Source organism: Cricetulus griseus, chromosome 4, assembly GCF_003668045.3.
Source record: "Cricetulus griseus strain 17A/GY chromosome 4, alternate assembly CriGri-PICRH-1.0, whole genome shotgun sequence".
NCBI lineage: Eukaryota > Metazoa > Chordata > Mammalia > Rodentia > Cricetidae > Cricetulus > Cricetulus griseus.
The window spans coordinates 183,920,062-183,943,424 of NC_048597.1; the positions used below are offsets into that span (position 1 = coordinate 183,920,062).

Consider the following 23,363-nt stretch of genomic DNA (forward strand, 5'->3'; position numbering starts at 1 on the left):
AGGAGCAAACATTTTTAAACTGAACTGTTATGGAGACAGGATCTTGCTGTATTTGTGCCCAGGCTGAGCTAAAACTCTCAACCCTTCCACATCTGCCTCCTGAGTGCTGAGTTCAGAGGCATATGCCTCCAAGGCAAAGTCCTCTGGAAACCTCCCAAAAGGCCAACATAAGACATCACTTGCCCGTGAACACTGCTCTCGGGGAAAACCAAGAAAGTCTACACCTTGAAGAATCAAAGGATAAGCTGGGCATTGGTGGCACACGCCTTTAATCCCAGCACTCAGGAGATCTCTGTGAGTTCGAGGCCAGCCTGGTCTCCAGAGCGAGTGCTAGGATAGGCTTCAAAGCTACACAGAGAAACCCTGTCTCAAAAAACAACAACAACAAAGCAAGCTACTGAAGAAACAAAGGATAAATGGAGGGCTATTCATTAGCCCCACTGGGAATTATCCAACCTGAGCAGAAACAACGTATCTTGCAAACTATGGGGTCCTTGTTGCAAATATTCTATGGTATTCTTCTGCCGAAAATGGACAGTTAATATTTGAAGAAACAATAATCCATCTCCTGAACTGTAAACTCTGTGGTAACTAGCCCCCTCCCCTGCTACACATGCTCTATCGGGGGCTTCAGAAGTTTTCTGCCTCCAGTCCCCAATTATCTAATTAGCACCTATTCATGATGCCCAGACTCTACCTGGGTACTCAGTAGGGCTTGAGCTCCTTCCTGGTGTTGTCCCTAGTCCTCACAGTGACATGGCTGGATTTGGAGCTTCCTGATCAAAGTTGAGCACACCATTTGCTGCAGGTACTGAAACCATTCCCTTGCTTGTTTTTCCCACTGAAGTATAAACTTTTAAAGTTATCAACTGTTTTTATTTCTGTGGTCCCAGCGTTGAAGCTGCATGTAAAAGGCACTAACTACATCTTTTAAAAGGCTGTGGAGACGCATCAGTGGCTACAGCATTTGCTGCTCTTGCAGAGGAACCAAGTTTGGTTCCCAGCACCCGCACTGGGACTCACAACTGCCTGAACTCTAGTTCCAGCAATCTGTTGCCCTTTTCTGGCCTTGGACACCACAGGCACATGGTGCACATACAGACAAGCAGTCATACACATACATATAAATAAATAATTAAAATCAAAAATGACTCAGGCTTGTCTTGTAATACTGAATACCTCCATTGTGTCCCACATAACACATGGCCTGGCTGGCCCAGAGCCTCACTGTTGAGCTGGAGCTCACTTTAATGCAACACTTGTCTTTTTAGATATTTCTTCCTTGGCTCTATCACATCATCTTTGAAACTCATCTCTGTGGCTTTGAGTAATTAAAGGGAAAAACAAAACAAAACACATGCTGCTCCATATGTAGGTCTCTAAACAAATCAAGCTGCGCCTGGCTGCCATCTGCTGTCACAGCCTTCTGCACAGCTTTGGGGGAGGCAGCTATGACGGGAGCTCTCACTGTTCACATGGAATAGGTGAAAACTGCCTACTAGTTTTCCAGACCACAGTGCTTACTGCCTCACCCTCAGCCTGGACAGGAAGAATGCAGTGAATCTTTGCCTTCTCTGTGGCTGGTAACTTTGCAGCTTCCTTCCCTGAAACCTGAAGACCATTGCTTGCCTCCCTGAGAGCATGAAAAGAACAGCTAGTGGAAAGAATGGCAGAGGGACAAATAAATCCATTAAAGAAAAGGAAATCCACGTTTAAAACTTTGAAAACATTTGTTTTCAGTCCCATACTGGTAACTTTTTAAAAAAAATTTTTTTTGGAGACAGAGTCTCACTATGTAGACCAGGCTAGCATGAAATTCATAGGGATCCATCTAACTCTGTCTCTCACACACTGCATCCTGCTAACAAATAAAACTGCTGCTACCAAAACAAACAAACAAACAAACAAAAACTTCACATGTTGCCAGACAAAACTTTTATGGAAAATCTCAAGTCTTTTCAATTTTACACTTGTGTTAAAAGTCTTGAACTGGGCCCCATCGCCCATCAATGACATGGTAATAAAATAGAGGGAAATCAGTATTTCCCACAATATTTTTACCTACATGACAAAACAGATATTCTTTCATATTGTACATAAAATGATCTCATGTGTATGACTCACATGATGGGATATATATATATATATATATATGTATGTATGTATATATGTGAGATACCTAGATCCTCGTGGCTTTGGAGCAGGCAAAAGTTTCTGGGCAGAATGAAAAACCAAAAATTTCAAGAAAATAATAATATATAGAATTTACAAAAAAATTAAAACTTCTGCCTTTGGAAACACATGGTTTAAAAAAAGATAAAGCAAAGCCAAATGACAAAAGATTATACACAATACCGAAGCTTCTAGTGAGGGATTACAGGGGAATCATGAAGAGCCCTAGAGCCTGGTCTTGTGGCGTGTACAGATGGACCACAGAGAAGCACACAGCATGGCACATGACAAGATCAACCCCAACAGACAAGGGAAGTAAAAGTCACACTGCAAAGACACACTCTGCTTCCTCTCCAAGATCTAAGGCAGTGCTGCTGATAGAGCCACCTGCTGGGGACATGGTCACAACCCTGGAGGAATTCCAGGTGGGACAAGCATTTTGTAACATGGGTTAACGGTTTCCTTACATGTTTTTTGTTGTTGTTGTTGCTTGATTTTGTGGTTTCTTTTTCATTTTTCAGACAAATCCATGAGGCAGTCCTGGATGGCCTGGAACATCCTGAAGGACCCCTGCTGGCCTCAAATTTGTATTAATTCTCCTGACTTTATCTTCTGAGTAATGAGATTAATTACAGGCACCACCATACCTGGCAGTTTCTTAAAATGTTTTAACATGGACTTTTTCATAAAATCCAGAAATTCTGCTCATAGGTATTTATCCAACATCATGGTAACAGATAAATACTCACAAAGACTCATGTCCATGAAAAATGGAAACACAGTGGTATCATTTGTAATTAGTAATTTTAAAATGTGGTGTATTTATTAACAAACACAGAGCAACAAATGAAAACTTGTAATGTGTAAAAACAAAAGTGACCAAACAGAAAAAGTATGTATTTATGATTACATCTATATGAAATTTTAGCAGATGAGTTCTTTTGGGTAAACTTGGGGGTGGGGGGTAGAGAGGAGGGGATGGGGGATGAGAAAATGAGGGATCAGGATGGTGAGTTGGGGAAGGGGTGGGGTGGGAGAGCAATGAAAGCAGTATCTTGGTAGAGACAGCCATTACCGGGCTAGGGAGAAACCTGATGCTAGGGAAAATTCCCAGGAATCCACAACGATGACCCCACATGAACTGGCCTTCCCCTGTAATCATTGGTGACTACTCTAACTGTCATCACAGAACTTTCATAGAGTAACTTATCAAAGCAGATATAGAGATCCACAGCTAAGCACTGGGCCAAGCTCCCAGAGTCTGGTCAAAGAGAGGGAGGATGGATTATATGAGTGCAGTGGGGTGGGGGGTCAAGACCAAGATGGGGAAAAATACAGAGACAGTTGACCTGAACTTGTGGGAGCTCACAGACTCCAAACCAACAGCTGGGGAACCTGCATAGGGCTTCTGCATGTGGGTGACAGTTTTGTAGCCTGGTCTGTTTATGGAACTGCTGGCAGTGGGAACAGGATCTATCTCTGATGCATGAGCCCATTCCATATGGTGGGATGCCTTGCTCAGCCTTGTTGTGGGGGTGGGGGAGGGTTGGTTCTGCCTTAACTGAATGTGCCAGACCTTGTTGACTCCCCATGGGGAGGCCTTACCCTTTCTGAGGAGTGGATGGGTGGGTTAAGGGGGGGATGGGGGGAGCAGGAGGAGGGGACGGAAGGGGAACTGCGGTTGGTATATAAAATGAATTTTTAAAAAAATCTTAGAAAAAAAAAAAAAACAACTAAGGTGCAGTAGAAGAATGTGGTTCACCACCTGCCTGGGGTGGTGCTTAGAGGCTGAAGACTATGGGAAAGAATGTAAAGGAAACTGGCAGGGGATAGGGATTGGGTGTCAGTGTCACATCCATCTTATCCAGTGGATTAGCCTGGCAGAGGACAACATGGCTTACATTAGTCCTTTGTGTGGGAACAAAGGCGCGTCTTTTCAGTAGTGTGTGCTAGGCAAAACATACTATAGAAAGGCAAACTGAACATGGATGACTAAGCAAACTGCCAGTAATTAGGTAGTGGGCAGGGCAGGCATCAAATTATTTGTTTGACTCCAAAGTCTGTGCTCTCTGCTTTGAAAAATTAACTCACTAAAGTGTGTATTTAGAACAGATACATTTTATTGTTTTTAAGACATTCCTAAAAAAATGGATTTTGTTGTTTTGTTTTTTGAGATAGGGTCTCTCTATGTTGCCCTGGCTGTCCTGGAATTTGCTATGTAGGATAGATTGGCCTTGAATTCAGAGATCCACCTGCCTCTAAATCCCAAGTGCTGGCATTAAAGGCAGAGGTCATCACACTGAGCCAGTAAAGATGATTTTTTATTAAATATCTTTACTGCATGTGTGCAAGTGTATGTTTATATTAGGAGGCACACATGGGCCACAACATTTATGTGTGTGTATGTGTTTGTGTGTGGGTGTGTGTGTATTTGTGTGTGGGTGTGTATGTGTTTGGGTGTGGGTGTGTATGTGTTTGGGTGTGGGTGTGGGTGTGGGTGTGGGGGGTGGGGGTGGGTATGTGGGTGTGTGAGGGGGGTGGGTATGTGGGTGTGGGTCAGAGGACAACATTTCTCCAAGAAGATACATAAACGGAAAATGAGTAACATCATCTGTTGCTAGGGAAAGGGAGACCCAAATCATAGTCATTTATGCCAACGGGATACTGTAACCAAAAGGATAACTTAAGATGGACAGGTGAAGGTGTGGAGAGACTGGACCCTCATGCTGTTGGCAGGGAGCAGAGTGATGCAACAGCAGTAGGAAACAGCTGGCAGTTGTCCCTGTGAAAGGCACTGGCTTCAACCCCAGCATTTCAAGATAAATACACAAATAAACAATACAAATTTAAAACAATAAATATTTAAAAATGTGTTATACCCACATAATGGAATATACTTGACAATTCAAGAAAAATTAAACAATTAGTTTTGTAACATGGCTGAACAGTAAAAAAAAAAAAAAAAAATGTCTTCAATAAGAGAAGGCAATCACAAAGACTGTAGATTATTTGAATCTATTTACAAGGAAATTTCCAGAACAGACAGATCTACTGAGACAGAAAATAGAGGAGTAGTAACCAAGGGCCGGCATGGATGAGATGTGGGGTGTGGAGACTGAAGGGTAAGAGCCATCTTTTGGAGATGAATACGTTGTACGTTTGAGATCATGAATTCATGAACATACTAAAAGCCACTGAACTGCAAACTTTACTAGGAGGTGAAACACAGTGTATGTACCTCAAAGAGTTGTCAAATATCCTGTTTAAGGGGATTTTTCTATAAATATTATTAACTGAACAACTACCAAGAGTGTATGTAGTTCTAATAGTTTCAGTGTGTCCTCAGCATTGAGTCAGGAGATTAGGAAAAATTTACCCTCTCTATTGATGAGAGCTGCTGCTGTAGTCCATCACATTTTTCGTTTGCTTCTTCAAAAAGATTCTTATATTTTTCTATTTGAGACTGCTGTGAAGTAATTGTTCGTTGCTGTCTCACACAGTCTTCTTCAAAATTTTTCACCTTGGACTTTAAATCCTGAATTTCATCCTCCTACAATCAATGACATTATCAATCTTTAAAAAAATATACAAAATCTGACATCAAAATACATAGTAGAAAACAAAAGAGCCTCAGACAGTCTTTGATGAGACATTTACACGAATTCCTGAGAAAAATAAAGCCCATTCCATATTCACTAGCAAAAAATGGAAATCAGATACTTTATACTGAATAGCTTATTATCTGGCAAGACTAAAATAGTAAATTTCAGCAATTTTGATATGTTCTTAAACTTTGTGATAATTTATCATTTCAGAATAAAGCTTGTCGTTTATATACAATTTTTGAATACGGTATTTATCTGTGGATTACAATCTAAATAAGGCTACCTGAAAATAAAGCTGTCCCTGGTGTTTTCAGTAGAGCATCCTTGTGAGAGGTCACACAAGCTTACCTTCTTACTGCACTCGCACACAACGCTGTCCAGTTCCTCCTGCATCACATGGAGTTTGGCCTTCAGAAATCTGATCTGAGCCTCTGTGGAGTCAAATCATTACATGACTGCTTTTCTTTTTTTTTTTTTTTTCCAAGTCTAAGACATCATTGACTGGGAGGCAGATCATTTTTATGAGTAAAATACAGTCAAAGTAGGCAGGCTAACAGGAGACTATGGCAGAAACACTATAAACATTAAACACGCCCCATGTCGGAAGACAGAAAAGAACAGCGACAGGTGGACACACAGACCATGAAGAGTGAGTAAAGACAGAGGAACAAGGACAAAACCCTTGTGTAGGGGAAATGTTAGCCACACCATCTTGTGGGCTGGCACAGGTGACACAGACCACGCACACTTGGACGTGGTCAGAGTGAAGTAGCAAGACCTTCAATACGAGAGTCTCACTTAGGCAGCTCGCTCTGTTTCAGGGTTCGCCTGGTTGTATAGGACTGACTTGATCTCGTGAGTACTTATATAATAAAACCTTGCTTATCAAACTTGCTCTGACTCCTTTGCGGTACACATTAATTGTGCCCCACTATACCCTTCCTCCTAAGAACCACTCCTACAAGCTGATGCTCGTATATGGTTACAGACTGCACTCGTGCCTACCAGTGATCCAAAAGATATCAACCAGAATCTTCATCATCCTACAATCAATGACATTATCAATCATGTAAAAAATACACAAGATCTGACATCAACACACATAGTAGAAAACAAAAGAGCCTCGAACAGCCGTTGATGAGACATTTACATGAATTCCTGAGGCTGCCAATGCCCAAGTATTGGACAGAACAAATCAACCCTCTCTAGTAAAAATAAAGCTTCAGATCTTACCATCTGTTCTTCCAAACTGACTCCAGATCATTCTATCCTATCCATAACCCAGCCATTCCAAGCAAGCATCTGGAGTACAAGAATAACCTCCCTGGCACAAGACACCCAGGTCAAGCACACTGAACAGGGAAGATACCGTGACAGCAGCCACAGGAAGGAGTATTCATGGTAAAGCCCACAGCAGGTCCTCAAAATCTGCATTTCTGTCCTGTAACAGGGTGGTGGATGAATGTCTCCAGGAACAAACATCTGCCCAGCATGTCCTGGAAGGTATCTGAAGAGTGACAACCAACTTCCTGATTCAATGACTGTCCTTCCCTCCAATGATTCTAGAGGGTTGATTGGGTCAATAAATGCTACAAATGCATAAATGAGTTGCTTCCCATTGTGACTGACTAGGGTGTCACTCAATCATCATTACACACAACCTGTTAGGATTCTTCAGAGAATCAGAATTTTAGAGAGAAACTTGATGGTCATCTATACTGAACGCTTAGAACTAAGCAGAAGAAAATATGATGGAGGCACTCCTGCTAAACATCCTGACCATCAGAACATGATGTCAGCAGAAGGTAGCACCTAGGGGTATGAAGAAATGCCCTGGGAGGAGGTGGCCCACAGTAATCAGAAGCAGGGGACAAAAAGTCTACAAGGAGGAGACAGCCATAGAAGGACCAGGCAGCTCAACAGAAGCTGGTCTCCAACATACCTCAATGCACACAAGCCACTGTGCTAGCAATAGAGGACTCTTTCAGTGACCATGGTGACCGCTGATTGTCTGGCACCCTGGCTGAATGGCTTAGCACAACTCAAGCAAGACTCTCTGGTATCTACTGAGCTCAAGCAATGTCACTTTGAAGGATCATCTGTCTCTGAGCCAGCATTTGAAGCCGGGCGGTGGTGGCGCTCACTTTTAATCCCAGCACTCTGGAGGCAAAGGCAGGAGGATCTCTGTGAGTTCAAGGCCAGCCTAGTCTACAAAGTGAGTTCCAGGACAGCCTCCAAGGCTACACAGAGAAACCCTGTTTCCACAAAAAAAAAAAAAAAAAAAGAAAGAAAGAAAGAAAAAAAGAAAGAAAAGAAAGAAAAAAGAAAAAAGAAAGAAAGTAAAAAAGAAAAAAAGAAAAAAGAAAACCTACCTGTCCCAATGTCATTACTAACACCACAGAAAATGTCATCTCTGCACTCTGGCAAGCTGTCCTCTTCCAGCTGCCCCTCAATCCTGCTAATTGTCTTGGCAAGGGAGAAGTCTGAGAAATCATCTGGGATGGCCACATCACTGGCAGTCTGCACACGGGGATGCTTCAGTTTAACACTAAGAAGTAAAGCGAACACACACATGAGCAGAAGTGGGAAGGAGGGGGGTGGGGTGAGGAGGATGGAGCTTTGCCCAAACAACAAAGCAGATAAACCTGTTATCAAATTAAACTTAAGATGAAATCTATGGGGGGATTATGGGAGGACTGGAGGGAGAGGGAACTGGGATTGGTATGGAAAATAAGATTGTTTTTAATTTAAATATAATTAATTTAAAAAGATGAAATTTACAATGGATACTTTTGAGGAATTTGCTCTAAGTATCTTAGTAGGCACCCAGTCTTTATGAGGGAAATCCAGGCATACTGGTTAGAACCAGCCTATGGTTTTAGCTTTGCATACTGCAAAGAGCTATCCAAGATGAGGCTGCCCTGTCCTGACATTGAAACTGGAGAGAATTTCATCTCTTAAGGATTACCAGGTCCAGCCGGGTGTTGGTGGTGCACACCTTTAATCCCAGCACTCGAGAGGCAGAGGCAGGAGGATCTCTGTGAGTTCAAGGCCAGCCTGGTCTCCAGAGCCAGTGCCAGGATAGGCTCCAAAGCTACACAGAGCAACCCTGTCTCAAAAAAACATTATATATATATATATATATATATATATATATATAATATATATATATATATATCCAGGTCCTGCTGGGCAGTGGTGGTGCAGCCTTTAATCCCAGCACTCAGGAGGCAGAGGCAGAGGCAGGAAGATCTCTATGAATTTGAGGCCAGCCTGGTCTACAAAGCTACAAAGAGAAACCCTATCTCAAAAAAGCAAATAAATAAACAAACAAACAAACAAATAAATACCAGGTCCTCAGTATCATCAAACTCAACATTTATTTTCTACGTGGGGAAACATTCTGACAAGAATCAAAATGTTGGATTTAACTTTTTAACATTAAGTGGAGGAAGAATTAGGGAGTAAAACTCACTTCCAAAGACACAGAAGACTAGACCAGGCCAATACATTGAAATGTCAGAAAAGACTGTGATTACAAAAGCTCAGATTACTTTTAACCTGAAGACAAATGCTTCCAAATTCTTGCAATAACCACCTTTTATTTAAATAGTGACTGTGATGAATGGACAAGGGAATTCTGAAGTTATACATGCAATTTAGCCAATGACCTCTTCAGGCTTTTTTGTTAAATTTTATCTTCTATCCCTTCAATTCTATTTTTTCCCCTTTTAGGCAATTAAAAGACACAAGAGTTAAGATTTTCCCATTATTATAATGTAATTACCAGTTTGGATCAGACAGACATAGAGATTAAATAGCTTACTGGTTGTTACAACCTAACTCTTTTCCTTTATTAAAAAAAGTCATCACAGCCAGTCTCATGAAAACATGTTTATGATCCTAAGGGTAGCCTTGCACTAGTTAAAAAACAGTAGAATGTAAATATAATTATGATATACCTAATTTATATCATATCAAACCATTCTCATCTCACAAACACAATACTATATGGCACTGTGTCAAGCAGTCAAGAAGTAGAAGACAATTTATTTTTAAGAACCTAGTAGAATGATCCAAAAACCTAGGCCCCAGGGGCTACGAAGATAGCTTAACATTTAGGAATACTTGTTCCCACAGAGGACCCAAGTTTGGCTCCCAGCACCTATATAGCAGCTCACAACCACTTGTAACTCCAGCTCAGGGGAATCTGACACCCTTTTCTGGTCTTCAAGGGCACTTACTTGCACATAGATAGCATACATTCACACAAACACATGTAGGCAAATAAAATTTTTAAAAATCTTTAAATAAAATAAAACCCAGATCCCAGTCCCTGTTTCAATAATATCTCATTAAAAACAACAGTAAAATTTATGAAAAGGTAATGATTTTGTTTTAGAGAACACAAAATGTTTATTAACTGCTATAAACAGTAAACAGTATGATGTAGTAGCTTTATACTGGAGGCTTTAAAAAAAATAGGGAGAAGCAGCAAGTTTATAACTAAGAATACGGATACGGTGGACTGCAAAACTGAAAAAGAAAGTCATGCTTGCAGACCATACTGTACCTTGCATTTGTTTTCCTTTCTTTATCTGCAGAGTAGAGTCTGTTTTGAGCCTTGTTTACAGGACCAGTGTTTTTGGTCTTTGGCTAGAGAAAAAATTGAAACTACTAAGAGTTTAGTCATTTCTTCTTTTAAAAAAGATGATTGGGGGGGGCGGTGGGTTTCAAGACAGGGATTCTCTGTATAACAGTTCTGGCTGTCCTGGAACTCACTCTGTAGAGCAGGCTGTCCTCAAACTCAGAGCTCTGCCTGCCTCTGCCTCCCGAGTGCTGGGATTAAAGGTGTGCACCACCATTAACTCAGAGACTTACTCCAGTATCATCATGTCAGGGAGCATGGCAGCGTGCAGGCAGACATGGTGCTGGAGCTGAGAGTGCTACATCTTGAAGGCAACAGGAAATTAACTGAAAGTCACACTGAGGGAAGCTTGAGCAAGAGACCTCAAAGCCCGCACCACAGTGACACAGTTCCTCCAAGGCCACATCTCCTAATAGTGTCACTCCCTTTGGGGGCCATTTTCTTTCAAACCACCATAGGATGTGTCTCACTTTAGAGGATCCTGATTGACAGAGAAGTGAGGAGCCTATTTCTATCCTCCAAATTACTCAAGATCTTTTATAAACAATGCTGAATCACACCTGAGTTTTACATTCTATCTGTTGAGTGATACTCTTTCCCTATTTGTCTTTAAAAACAAAAAACAACCCTAGGGGCCAGGAAGATGGTTAATAAGGTAAAGGTGCTTGCTGCCAAATATGATGACCTGAGTTCAATTCCCAAGAGTCTACATGGTGGATGGGGAGAACCAAGCCCCACAATTTGTCCTCTGACTTCCACATGCATGCTGTGGCACAAATACATGCCTTTTTTTGTTAAGTCCCACAGAATTTAATTGCATTTACAGAAAGTTTGATTTCTTTTACCTTGGTTTCTGACCATGTATGATCCATCCCTTCAGATGACAACAGATCTCTACAAACCAAAAGCAAGCACTATATTAAATAGATGGCATTAAGCTGAGCCACCATGAAAGTCAAGAGTAATTATATCCTAAAGAGGACACACTGCTCTAATTCCAATTAGCCATATATTACCATGACACATATGAATTATATAGTTGATTTCCATATAAATTATAACTAGACATATGCATATATTTAATACATATATATGTACAAAGAATTATATTTCAAAGATTCTAGTTCCTAGACATTAATTTCCTTTGAATAAAGGCCATTAAAGAGTGCTTAGGTTAAATATTTCACTACAGAGAGGGTATGGAATAATCTCTTCTATTTGTCAATTACCTATAGCTTGGACATTTAGTGTGTGTTTCTTGTACGTTGTAGTTCTAATTTTGTATTTTTTTTAACCTTTTCTTTCTTCTGGAAAACACTTGATAATTGTTCTTATTGTATATAGTTTTGTATTAGGTTTAGAACCCTCTTATTTAGACCAAAAGGGGAATTGTGGGAATTCTGATTCCTTTAAGAAATGGATAGCTCACCCAGACCCACATCCTGGGCCTTGGGTTGGGCCACCCTGACATCTACCCCATCTACTCCCTGCTGGAGTTTGTGAAGGGACTGGTCCTTAGGAATAATAGCCACAGGAGCTCCATGACTTGGGACAACAGCGGGATATCTGAGAGTGAGGGTCCAGTGATAATGGTGTACCAGAGGCCAGAGGCCAGGTAAACAGAGGTCTCATCGCCACTTTGGACATGAGAAAAACTTAGTAAAAGAAAACCAGTAGGTCTATTTTTGTACATGTAAAATCAGTCTTTTGCTTGCCTCAGGAGGAACAAAGGATTAGCCGCCAACACATCATTTCAATTCTTTAATTTAACGGATAAAATTCAGGCCCAATTTTATCTGTAAATCCAAACTTTGGAAATGGGGTAGCTATTGAGTATCTTTTTCCACTGAACACCAGACAGAATCACATAGGATGCAGATAAGTGATTTACTGTTATATGAACATATGCACATGCCAAATGATGACACAAAATATACTTTCATTGATTTACTAGAAAGAAAAACTCAAAGTAACAGGCAGTGACAGTCCTCAGACAGCCCATGGCTTGAAGTTGTGTTCTGAGAGCCCACACCTGTTTTGAGAGTTACACGGTGTAATTCTAGCCACATACAGTTTCTGTGTTGTGTCATTTTCTCTTCCTTGGTTCCAGTGGGTACCACACACTACTGCATCCAGAGTCCTGTACACAGGACCCCAGTCACAGTAGCTGTGCTGCAGTGCGTCTTGTGTGGGAGTGTACCAGCAGTTAGTACTGTCAACACCTCACGGTGATGGGCAGCTGGCAGATGTTTTTAAAAACTTTATTTTTATGTTTATTATTTTTAAGTGTGTGTGTGTGTGTGTGTGTGTGTGTGTGTGTGTGTGTGTGTGTGTGTGTGTGACTACCCATGGAGGCCAAAGGTGTTGGATTTCTTGGAACTATAGTTGCAGGTGTTGTGAAACAAGCAACAGGGGACTGAGAACTGAACCAGGGTCCTCCACAAGAGCAGCAAATGCTCTTAACAGAAAGGTGTTATCTTCCAGAGAGCAGAGTCAGGCCTCTTTAGTCACCACTGTGCCTGGGGTCCTCTGTATGTTCAGGAACAAGCTTCAGAAAAAAACTGGAGACTTGTTAGGCAGTGGTGCTTGGGAGACAGAGGCAGGCGGATCTCTGTGAGTTCCAGGCTAGCTTTCTATAAAGCTGCAAAGAGAAACTCTGTCTCAAAAAAAAAAAAAAAAAAAAAAAAAAAAAAAAAAAAAAAAGCAAAAAAAAAAAAAAAACACAAAAAACTGTAGACTCAGTTGTGAAATGTAGTACTCATTGAAACCAAGAAGAGAATCCCACTGAACAGAAACTGTGGGTGTGGCTAGAATTTTGTTTTGTAATGCTTGAAACAGCTGAGTTCTCAGAAAATAAAACCATATAGCATTTGCTGCTTGTGGCCATCACTGTCTTTGCTGCACTAAAACTCACATAGAACCCAGAGTTTTGTTAAATGTATTACTAATATTTTATAGTTATCTAATTTCTTGATGTGCCAAAATATATAAGAAGTCAAAAACTAACATATGTGTATCTATACTAATTTATCACTACCCTAATCTTTACACATAACTTTAAAAGAGAGGCAGCAGAGTGTATGAGAAAGGGTCTGGAAATCTCTTACACTGCTGCGGTGTGAACCCCATGGAAAGTACTCTGTTTGGCCTTTGCCCAGCATTGACCTTCCCTAAGCTATAGTTTTTCAAATAAAGACAATAATATCTATTTTCAAGTATTTCACTTGAGATACAACAGATAAGAATTTGCCTTGTGTCTGACTAGTAAAGCCCCAATTACAATTTTACATATTATACTCTTCCCTGAATTATTCTTTAACATTTTTAAAAGATTTTATACATTTAGAGTTTTAAAAGGAATGAATGAAAGCCATGTTTGAGAGCTGAAGTCACGTACCTTGTACTGTAGCCATCTTCCTCTTTGCATGATGTAATTACTGTTGAAAAAGGCCTAGCTCGAACTTCTTGCTGCTCTCTCTGGTTAAACAAGATAAGCCGTGAATATTCAAGACAACACTCACAGAGTCTAATTTTTGTTTGTTTGGTTTTTAGACTTATCATGTATACCTGCATGCCAGAAGACGGCATTGGATCTCATTACAGATGGTTGTGAGCCACCATGTAGTTACTGGGAATTGAACTCAGGACCTCGGTGCTCTTAACCTCAGAGGCATCTCTCCAGCCCCTCTCAGAGTCTAGTTTAACACCTCTCTACACACTCATTATTTCAGAGCTGTCCGAGGTCTCTACGATATCAGAAATGCTCCACAGTAACAAATAAATACTGATTATGATTTTGCTTCGCTTTTGTTCCAGTATGAGAAAATCACTTCGAAGATAAAAATATAGGAGTACTAAGGCCCTCATATTCTTCACATACCTTAGTCTATGTGAGGCATCAGGAGTAAAAGCTCTGGTGAGGAGTTATTAAACAACAAAAGAGTAAATGCAAACTGAAGATAGCAGAAGTACTAGCTTCTAGGGGAAGAAAGATGCCTTCCCATTCCAAATTCCCTCAGCTTTTCATTCTGTTCTGTCTGGGGTAGAAATAAAGGTTCTCTTTAGGGGACTCCTTAAGCATGGAATGCACCTCTCACTCAACTATGACATGCGTCCTTCTGGACAAATGCTTTCCTTCTCTTCAGATACTGGCAAAACCATAAAGTGAAATTAAAATATTTCCAGTAAAATATTTAATTGCAAATACAACTAGAAGATCTGTAACCATTAGCTATTAAGTGAAATGTTATAGAAGCTACTTTCTTAATCTTCAACTAATAATTATGGATTTATGTGCAGCAAAAAATAAAATATTGAGTGATAAATGGCTCAGTGAAGAATTAATATCATCTACTACTCTTGCAGAGGACCCATGTTTAGTTGCCAGTACTATGTCAGGAAGCTCACAGCCAACTGTAACTCCAGTTCCAGGGCATCTGTGGGTTGTGTGTGTTTAAAAAAAACAAATCATAAAAATAATAAAATATTATTAGAATTTCTTCCCTGCCTCTGTCAACTCCATTTTGGGATTAAAGACAGAATCAGTGAAGTCAGGACAGTAACTGTGAAGTTTGAAAGCAGCTACCTGACTCCTTTAGGAGGGCTGTACATCTGGTAAATTAGCATTGGGAACACTGGTGCTTATGGAACAATACTTAGAAAATGAATGCCCAATCTGACACTGGAACAGACACTGATGCTTAGATACATGGGCTGGTGAAATGACCTCACGTTTTTCCTGGCTCTGTGATTTATTCTAGCCCTTAGAACATCAGTTATATGCAACTACAGAGTGCAGGAAACAGCTTAGCAGTAGAATCTCCATGTCTGTCCTCACTACTCAGCTTTCATCTTGAGCCCTATCACTTGGTGTTAGTTTACTGCATTTTTGGCGTTAGTTTAACTATATAACCAATCTCAAATATCTGGGCACTAGACAAGATTACTCACATTGATGTTCTTTTTGATTGGAGCATCTAAACAGAAACTACTTATCCCACACATTGGAACTACACGTATGCACACACATTCATGTTTAGCTTGTCACTCATTTAGCTGATCATTAATGTTTTGGGTATATTTTACATGAGTGCTGTGCATTAAATTTAAAGTTAAAACATTAGCACTTACATGGAAAAACTGTACATCTACTTACTATTGCTTCATCAGCTTGTCTAACCAGATTGGCAGTTTTTGCCTCTAATTCTGCATTTAAACGCCTAAAAAGTAGAAAATAAAGTAATACTTTAGTTGTACTCAAATTCTAACAAGAATAATAGTTTTAGGACAGCCAAGTGTACACAAATAAACCTTGTCTTGAAAAACCAGAAAAAAAAAGGTTGTTAAGATATACTTTAATAAGCGTACCTCCAGTACCTCAAATGGCAAATAAAGCAGACATAGTCTCTGCCCTGGTGGAGTTTAAGAGTCCAGAAGAAGAGGCAGAGTATAAGAAAGTAAATTATGGTGGTACAAGCCTTTAATCCCAGCACTCTGGATGCAGAGGCAGGAGGATCTCTGTGAGTTCAGGGCCAGCCTAGTGGGAGTTCCAGAACATCCAGGGCTATGTAGAGAGACCTTGTTTCAGGTTAAAAAATAAAAAAAAAAATGAAAATAAAAAGTAAGCTATCAAGTGAGTTTATTTTAACAGAATATGCTAATAAAAAAAACACTAAACAACTAGGGCCCTGTTTAGCATGGTCTAAAGCCCCTCTGGGCTTTATGATTCAAAAGCAGGTGATTTCCCTCAGGAAAAGAGAAGGGAGGAAAGAAAGACCCGAATCCCTTGTGACTGGAGAGTTCCACACCATATACGTAAGAGAGGGGCCGAAGGTTAAATGAAAAGACCCAGAACTGTCAAAGCTTTCCAAGTGCTGCAGCAAAAAAAGAAAAAAAAAAAGAAAGAAAGAAAAGAAAAAGAAAAAATTCAGTTCTAAGCAGTGCAGCGAAAAGACAAACTGAAAATAAAAGGGTTGCTCTGGCTACAGCAAGCAACCTGGGGATGAGGAGCGGAGAACTTGAAGCCTGTGTTTTCAGGAGCACTGTAACTGCCGGAGAACAAGGCAAGTAGTCATTTAGAAGACAAGCCTCTAAGAAGTTTGCACAAAGCACACTCTAGCAATTTGAGAATCCTCAACATCGTCTTCTCTAGGAACTCCACTCTTGGTGGCGATTCCTGTGTTCCAGGTGACCCCTCCTGGTGCCCAACACAGTTTTTGGACTACATTTTTGCCCTTACAATTATCTTCTCAGACTGCCGCGGTTAAATAGCCAAGGCTAAGAACAGAAGAGGAGGGGGGGTCCCCAGATGCAGCCACCCTGCAGGAAAGGCACCCCAGTAACCTCACTGGGATGTGAGGGATCCTCACTTGTACTCTTGCTCGCGGGCCAGGAGGTCCCGTCCAGCTGCAAGCTGCCCGCGCGACTGAGTATCTGCAGCACCGCGTCTCTGCAGACAGAATTGCAGAGCTCAAGTTCAAGTCTGGGGTGCATTCCGCCTGCCCGCCCCGCAGCCCAGCCACGGGTCAGGAACTCACCGGCACTCCCACACTTCGCCCAGCCATCTTTCTAGACTGGTGCGATGCGGTTGCCATGGCAACGACTTCGTCTTCTTGTCTTCTCGCGAGAGCTCCCAGGTCCCAGGCAGCCTCCCGCCAGAAAGCAGACTCCTTTTGGTCGCCACCTAAAACCGCCCCCGTTCCCCCCCCCACCCCCCGCGTGGGCTTTGACCTGCAGTTCCGAGGCTGCAGGGAACCCACCGAGACTGACTAACGCTTTAACTCAGGTTACAGCCCTCGGCCTGGAGGTGAAAAGGTTTCTGACCCCGAGACAAGCGCATTTAAGCTTCTATCGGAGGTGTTTCTTCAGTCTAGTAGGCCAATCTGACTCACGGTGGTTTTTGTCAAAATGGATTTTTCAGTACAGGTCTACAGTTCTGGTTGCAACCATTTTTGCACGCCGCGGCTGAGAGCTCAGGCTGTCAGTGTCAGCGCCTCAAGCTTGTGTCCAGACATACCACCCATGATCTAAGCTACTTCCTCTGCCAGACGGGACTAAGAATAGAGTCAACATCACCGAGTAACTGAGAAGCAAATGAGCTCATGCTTAGGATCCTGCCTGCAACACAGGCCAGCGATTCCGATTGTTTGGGGGATAAAAATGAGAGTCCAGAAATAAGCCTTCCCATTTACAATCACCTGGCCTAAGGATGCCAAGGTCACTCAAGGAGAAGAGATGTTCTGCACCAATGGGAGGCAACTGCATGTCCACACCCAAAAGAATAACTCCGGCCAGAATTTCACACTACAAAAAGGAATTCAAAATCATAGCTAAATGAGAAACTGTCTATAAGCACCATGTGTGTGAATTGCCAAGGTGGGATCAACAGAGTTTTTGCTATGCCCCAGAAGGATAAGCAACAAAAGAAAAACAAATTAGATATCATCAAAGAGAGATACCATAAAACAGAAACCCCAAACCACAGTAGAACATTTGAGATTTATCTGACAGACCTGTGTCCTCAACATGTGAAGAACTACCAGAATACAAAAAGAAAAAGACCAAAGGGACTTTTATAGGTGTTTATCCAAAGAAAATAAATAACTAAAATATATAAAAAAGATACTCAGTACTGTTGGTCTTCCGGTAAATGTAAACCAAAACTACAATGAGACACCCTCTCATACCCACTGAGGTCACTGTAATAAAAAGGAGACAGGAACAAGTGAGGGAGTATATGGAGATATTAGAGCCTTATACTGTTAAAGATGATGCAATATCTGGGTAAACAGTCTGGCAATTCCTTTCAAATTTATACAGTTATCCCATAATCCAGCAATGCATACCTTGATGTGGTGGTTTGCACAAGAAACGCCACCCCCTCCATGGGCTCACTATTTGAATACCTGGTCCCTAGTTGGAGCTGTTTGGGGGACATTAGGACCCTTCATGAGGTGTGGCCTTGCTGGAGGAAATGTGTCACTGGGGGTAGACTTTGGGAGTTCCTAGCCTCACCACACTTCCAGTCCCTTGTCTGGGCTTCATGTTTGCAGTTCAAGGTGTCAACTCTCAGCTTCCTGCTCTGGCTGCCTGCTGCCGTGCCCCCAGCCACTAAAGCTTCTCTTTCTGAACCCATTATTCAAAACAAACACTTCTATAAGTTGTCTTTGGTCATGGTGTTTTCTCACAGCAACAGAATACCAAATAATAAAAAATAATGACTATCCAAAAGTTATAGATGAAGTGTATAGAAACATTATTCATGATAACCAAAAAGTGAAGAATACCTAAATTATCAGAAGCTGATGAACAGCTAAAACAATCTATTCATATAATGGAATATTATTTTTAAAGATTTATTTATTATGTATAAAGTACTCTGCCTGCGTGTACAACTGCACACCACAAGAAGGTTGCTGGGAATTGAACTCAGGACCTCTGGAAGAGCAGCCAGTGCTCTTAAACTCTGAGTGATCTCTCCAGCCCTCCTAATGGACTATTATTAATCAACAAAAATGAAGAAAATGTCTGATAACTCTGCAATATAGAGGAATCTTGGCAATATTAAGCTAAGCAAAAGAAACTATTAAAAACTCACACCATATTGTGTGACTTCATTTATAAAAAACCACAAGTATATGATTTCATCCCAATGTGACAAAATGACTATAAAGTGGGCAGAATTGCCAAATTCATAAACAGTGAAAGTAGATTAATGGTTGCCTAAGCCTGGCAGATGACCAAAGGGTAAAAGGGTTTATAGAATACAAAAATACTTTAAAATATATTATAGTGGCCAAGTATAGTGGTGCACACCTTTAATCCCAGAACTTGGGAGGCAGAGGCAGGTGGACCTCAGGGAGTTCAAGGCCAGCCTGATCTACAAAACAAATTCCAGGACAGATTCTAAAGCTACACAGAGAAACCATATCTCAAAAAGACACACACACACAGTGTTAGTGGGACATCCCCCTAAATATATTAAAAGTCAGTGAATAGTATACTTTATGTGGTGTGAGAGGTAAAAACATGAAATAAATCAAGTTGTTAAAACACTTTTTAAAATAAGTGATTTTAAAGGTCAGAGGCTAGAGAAAGACAGACCATGCTAACATTAACCAAAATTAGTATCAAATTCATTTCAAACCAAGATAATTTCAGAATAATTATTAAGAACAAAGAGGAATGTTATATAGAGACAAAAAAAACTCAATTCTTGGAGAAGATTTACTAATCCTTAGTATGCATTTGCCTAACACAGAAGTGTCAAGGTGCTGTTAGCATGACTGCAAACTTCGAGAGTCACACCAGCACTACAGATGGCAACTTCAACATGCCTCTTTCAGTAACTGACAGGTTACATGGTAGAACACCAGTAAGGACACAGGTATCATAATTAGTACTAACAAACAGCTTAAGCTAATCAGTATTTACAGAAAACTCCATCCAAAATCAGCAGAATACCCCCTCCTCTTCATGAAGTCATAGGGATTCACTGAGATAGATACCTTCTAGACCATAAAACACAGTTGAAAGGAATAGAAATTCTGGGCTATTTTAACAAGTACTACTAATTGGTGGCTGAATACAACTCAAATGTCTGGCAGTCCTAGGAGTAAAACATTCGAAAATCCTGATGTTGGCAGGGCCATGTTCCTTTCAAGGCCTTGAAGGGGGTTGGGGAACACCTTTGCCACCTTCTGGTTTCTCATGGTGGCTCTCACTGATTGGCTTTCCTCTGCTGGAGACACCCTAGTCCATATCCCTAATCCCAACTGAGTTTCTTTGAGTAGAAGTTTGATTTTTAGGCAGCTGGGGCAGATGTCTCACTGTTTGTATGCAAGGGTCTTCCACCATTTTTATGCCAGGTATGTTAATCGGGTGTCTTAGGTTTCTATTGCTGTGAAGAGACAACATGACCACGGCAACTCTTATAAGGAAAACATTTAATTGGGCTGGCTTCCAGTTTCAGTGGACAGATCATTATGATTATGAAGGGGAGCATGGCAGCTTCCAGGCAGGCAGACAGTGCTAGGGTAATAGCTGCCAATCCTACATCTTTCAGGCAATGGGAAGTCAACTGTCACACTGGGCAGTATCCTGAGCACAGGAAACCTCAAAGTCCATGCCCACAGTGACACACTTCCTCCAACAATGCCATACCTATTCCCTATGAGATTATGGGGACCCAATACATTCAAACCACCACATCAGGGCTCTTTCTTTTCCCACAGTTTTTTTTTGCATATATATATATATGTATATATATATATATATATTGTACGCATGTGTTTTTATACATGTTTCCACATGTGTAGGCAAACATGTGTCTGTGCACATGGGTTCACACGTATGTAGAGGCCCAAGGCTGTCAAGAACCATCCTCCTTCACCTTATTCACTGAAGCAGGGACTCCCAATCAAACCCAGAGCTTGCTGACATAGCTAATATTGCTAGTCAACTTGCCCTGGGGATCCTGTCTCTACTTTCTGAGGCCTTGAGGTTTCCTATGCTCAGGATACCTGTTATCTGCAAGATGTAGGACTCTAAGCTACTGCTCCAGCACCACATCTGCCTGCACGCCACCATGCTTCCCTTCATGACGATAATGGACTGAACCTCTGAAACTGTAATCGAGCCCCAATTAAATAGGCTACCACACCCACCCAGCATTTACGTGAGTTCTGAGGATTTGAATTTTGTCGTTCAAGATTCTGGCAAGTGCTTTAACAATTGAACTCTCTCTCTAGCCCCCTAGGGCTCTCTAGAGAAACAGATATAATGGAAGGGTGGATAGGGAGACAGATGAGGAGCCGGGAAAAGGGTGCTGTAATTTTTAAAAATGGCTAGAGAGAGAAAGACACCGTGAAACGGAGTTCAAGCTGAGGGGTGTTTTATTAAGGGGAAAGGATTGTAAAGAGGAGAGACTGGCTTCTGGGGACAGGAGCAGCAGGAAAGAGGAAAGAGAGGGGGAGAGAGAGAGAGGGAGAGAGAGCAGAAAGAGAGAGAGGGACAGAAAGAGAGATGGGAGGTGGGCAGGGGCTTTTAAAAGGAAACATACTGAATAGGCACAGGTGGTGCTCTTAGTGGCAGCAGCTGAGGACATATCGTGTCAGAATTCTAAAGGCAGGACAGTACAGATGCCTAAATACCAACAAAAGGAAGGGGGGAGGGAGAGAGAGATAGACATAGATAGAGAGGAGAAAGAGAGAGGGGGAAAGAGAGAGACAGAGAGAGACAGAGAGAGACAGAGAGAGACAGAGAGACTGAGAGAGAGGAGAGAGAGGGAGGGAGGGAGGGAGGGAGGGAGGGAGAGAGAGAGGGAGAGAGAGAGGGAGGGAGGGAGATGAAATTGGCTTAGTCAGTCAGATTCTGGATGATTCCATGGTGGCCATCTATAGGCCAGAGAGCTAGAGAAACTAGTAGATGCTCAAGCCAAGAACCTTTAGAAGCCTCAGAGAAGGACACCATTGAAACTCCTGAGATACTGGTGTGAGTTCAACTTCAAAGGTGATGAAGCTGGTCCGCTAGCAATGCCAGCAACCAAGTCCAGGTTCACTCAGAAGGAATCAAGCTTTCACTCTCACTGGCTAGCTAACTCCTGCTTTTTAAAATTTCATTTCTAGCCGGGCGTTGGTGGTGCATGCCTTAAATCCCAGCACTCTGGAGGCAGAGGCAGGTGGATCTATGTGATTTCGAGACCAGCCTGGTCTACAAGAGCTAGTTCCAGGACAGCCTCCAAAGCCACAGGGAAACCCTGTCTTGAAAAACCAATAATAATAATAATAATAATAATAATAATAATAATAATAAAATTTCATTTCTACTGCCAGACTACTGCACAATGCCACCCCAACTCAGTGTGGATTTTAGCCCTCCATTTGCTGACTTATATGCCAGATGCCTTTGGAGACACCCTCATGAACTCAGTGTGAAAAACTACCTGATTCTACCTAGAGAGTGTTTTCCTTATTCATAGAAACCTTTTTTTCTTTTGTTTTTTCAAGACAGGGATTCTCTTTATAGCTTTGGAGCCTGTCCTGGCACTCGTTGTGTAGACCACAACTCACATAAATCTGCCTGCCTCTGCCTCCCAAGTGCTGGGATTAGAGGTTTGTGACACCACTGTCTGGCTCATAGAAACTTTTTAAAATGTATTTTTATTTTATGCATATGCATGTTTTGCCTGCGTGTATGTATGTGCACCTGATGTTATGTAGGTACAGTGCATACAGAAGCCAGAAGAGGGCACTAGGTCACCTAGAGCTTGGGTTATAGTTGGATGTGAGCTTCCTGGTGTGGGTGCTGGGGACATTCTGAGTGCTGTGCAAGAGCATCAAGTGCTCCTAACTCCTGAGCCATCTTTCTAGCCTCACGCCATGAAACCTTTAACAGAAAGGCTTCCAGAAGGAGGAGAGGAGGAGAAAGAGGAGAAGCAAGCAAGCAAGCAGAGTGGCTCAGCCACTGTAATAATTTTGGTGGCATCTCAAATAATTTTTTGTAAATAAAATAAACCATGATTAGCCATAATTATTTCATATAGCTCACACAACCAACATGAAGGAAGCAAGTTGGTAAGCCTTAAAATGGCTGATTGAAGGATTATATGCTTGGTATTCATGACAATGAAACAGTCCTAAAGATACGCATACATTTGTATTAATGTACTCTGTTCATTTAAAAATGGACTAATACGTACCAATGTTTTTTCTAGATATGAAGATCTATGACACAGTAACTAGTCTCAGGGCATGTATATTCTAGTTAGAAAAGGGAAACAAGGCATTAATGAATACTGTCTTTCATTTTCAAATTTTGTGTAAAACTAAATTAGATGGGTAGACTGTTAAGTACTTACAATTTGAAAAATCATTTGTTGCTGTGGTCACCATGTGGGTGCTGGTAATTTTGGAAAAGCAGTTAGTTCTCATAACTGGGGC

At 41.3% G+C, this 23,363-nt stretch overlaps 1 protein-coding gene across 3 annotated transcripts in view; it reads right to left on the bottom strand.

The window, feature by feature from the left end:
* Window positions 1-17,097, bottom strand: part of Tex9 (testis expressed 9) — a 54,285-nt gene extending 37,188 nt beyond the window's left edge. For all 3 annotated transcript variants that reach the window (XM_035443799.1, XM_027411190.2, XM_027411191.2), the window contains exons 1-9: window positions 16,962-17,097; window positions 16,794-16,873; window positions 15,581-15,644; window positions 13,823-13,902; window positions 11,271-11,319; window positions 10,351-10,433; window positions 8,150-8,325; window positions 6,126-6,208; window positions 5,549-5,722 (exon numbers count right to left, since the gene is read on the bottom strand). In XM_035443799.1, the coding sequence (XP_035299690.1) occupies window positions 5,549-5,722; window positions 6,126-6,208; window positions 8,150-8,325; window positions 10,351-10,433; window positions 11,271-11,319; window positions 13,823-13,902; window positions 15,581-15,644; window positions 16,794-16,873; window positions 16,962-17,018 (846 nt within the window). In that variant the 5' untranslated portion in view covers window positions 17,019-17,097. The remainder of the gene's footprint in view (window positions 1-5,548; window positions 5,723-6,125; window positions 6,209-8,149; window positions 8,326-10,350; window positions 10,434-11,270; window positions 11,320-13,822; window positions 13,903-15,580; window positions 15,645-16,793; window positions 16,874-16,961) is intronic.
* Between the last annotated feature and the right edge of the window lie 6,266 nt (window positions 17,098-23,363).